Source organism: Mus caroli, chromosome 8 (assembly GCF_900094665.2).
Source record: "Mus caroli chromosome 8, CAROLI_EIJ_v1.1, whole genome shotgun sequence".
Taxonomy (NCBI): Eukaryota; Metazoa; Chordata; class Mammalia; order Rodentia; family Muridae; genus Mus; species Mus caroli.
The window spans coordinates 11,458,692-11,460,007 of record NC_034577.1 but is presented as its reverse complement, the minus strand read 5'-3'; the positions used below and the strand labels follow the sequence as shown (position 1 = coordinate 11,460,007).

The window sequence follows — 1,316 nt, the reverse complement described above, 5'->3', positions numbered from 1 at the left end:
GGCAAGAGAAAGCTAGCCTCAGAGGTCTCTTCCTGCTCACAGCCCTCTAGTCAGCCCTGGAGCTGCAGATATGCTGCCCGCAAACAGTGCCAGGGAGGCACGAGCTGCAAGCTGGAGGAGACCCCGTCCTTCGGGAGTTTGGCCAGGAAGAAACGTTGTCATCCCTCAGAAGATGGAGATGGAGATGGAGGTGGGACTGGATTCCAGCCCCCTTAGCAGGCAGGACACTCAGGTGTCACTCCTGTTCCATCAGGTAGGTGGACTGTGATAAACATAGACTTCATTTCCATTTGCCCTNTCATTGATGAACCCTACCAATGTTCTTCCCATTGTTTTCCTTCTCGCTGTCCTATATGGTGGGTGACTTTAAATCCCACTGCTNGAAGACACCAGAGGAAGAGTATAAAATCAGTGGACTTGTATGGAGTTGGGAATGTCCACCATGGGGCTCAGAACCAGCTCACAGAGAATACATGACAATCCCACCCAGATGGGCCATTCAACCCAACTGACTTCTTGTCTCCAAAAGGGATATGTACATCAGAGATGCTCTTTTCCCTGTTTTCAGACTTCCCACAAATCATTTCCTCTCCAGATCATAGCACAGTTCCCAGTCTGAAAGTACCAAAGCCACACATACAGAGAATCCATGGAGTCTAGCCAGAACCTGTCAACTTACTTTTTCAATGCATATTGGTCCAGGAGGTACCTGGTTTGGATGTTTCGATATGACTGGTCAAAGTGCTTGTGTCTTTTCTGGTAGAAAGGCACTGCGACCAGGGACATCTTGGGTGTTCCTGAGAGAGAAACGATTGTGAAGAGTCAGGTCCTGTGCTCTGTGCCTTTCACATTCTGCATTGTTCCAAGGGAGAAAGATGGAGCTGAGACAACGGCACCGTGGGGAAGTTGTGCTTGCTATGCAAGCATGAAGACCAGAATGAGGTTCCCAGCACCCATATAAAAGACTCAGTGCCACATGGCTGGAACTCCAGGGCTGAAGGTGGCAGAGTGTGTGCAGAAGGGAAGAGTCCAGGAGCTCACTGGCCTGGCAGTCCAGACAGGTTGGTGATCGCTGGGCTCAGTGAGAGACCTTGTCTCAGGGCAGTAAGGTAAACAAGGTGCAGTGCGATTGAGAAAGACACCTGGCAGGGACCTCTGACCTCCATATGCACATGCGTGCGCGCGCGCGCGCACACACACACACACACACACACACACACACACACATTCAAGACACAGAGAGGGAGAGACAGACAGACAGACATGCATACAAAAACACAGAGAGACAGAAATAGACACAAGCACTCAGAGAGAGA

At 50.5% G+C, this 1,316-nt stretch overlaps 1 protein-coding gene across 1 annotated transcript in view; it reads right to left on the bottom strand.

The window, feature by feature from the left end:
- The window catches only part of LOC110300124 (myomesin-2-like), a 70,168-nt gene that overhangs the window by 64,256 nt on the left and 4,596 nt on the right, over nt 1-1,316 (bottom strand). The window contains exon 2 of the mRNA XM_029480673.1: nt 680-797. Within this exon, the coding sequence (XP_029336533.1) occupies nt 680-797 (118 nt within the window). The remainder of the gene's footprint in view (nt 1-679; nt 798-1,316) is intronic.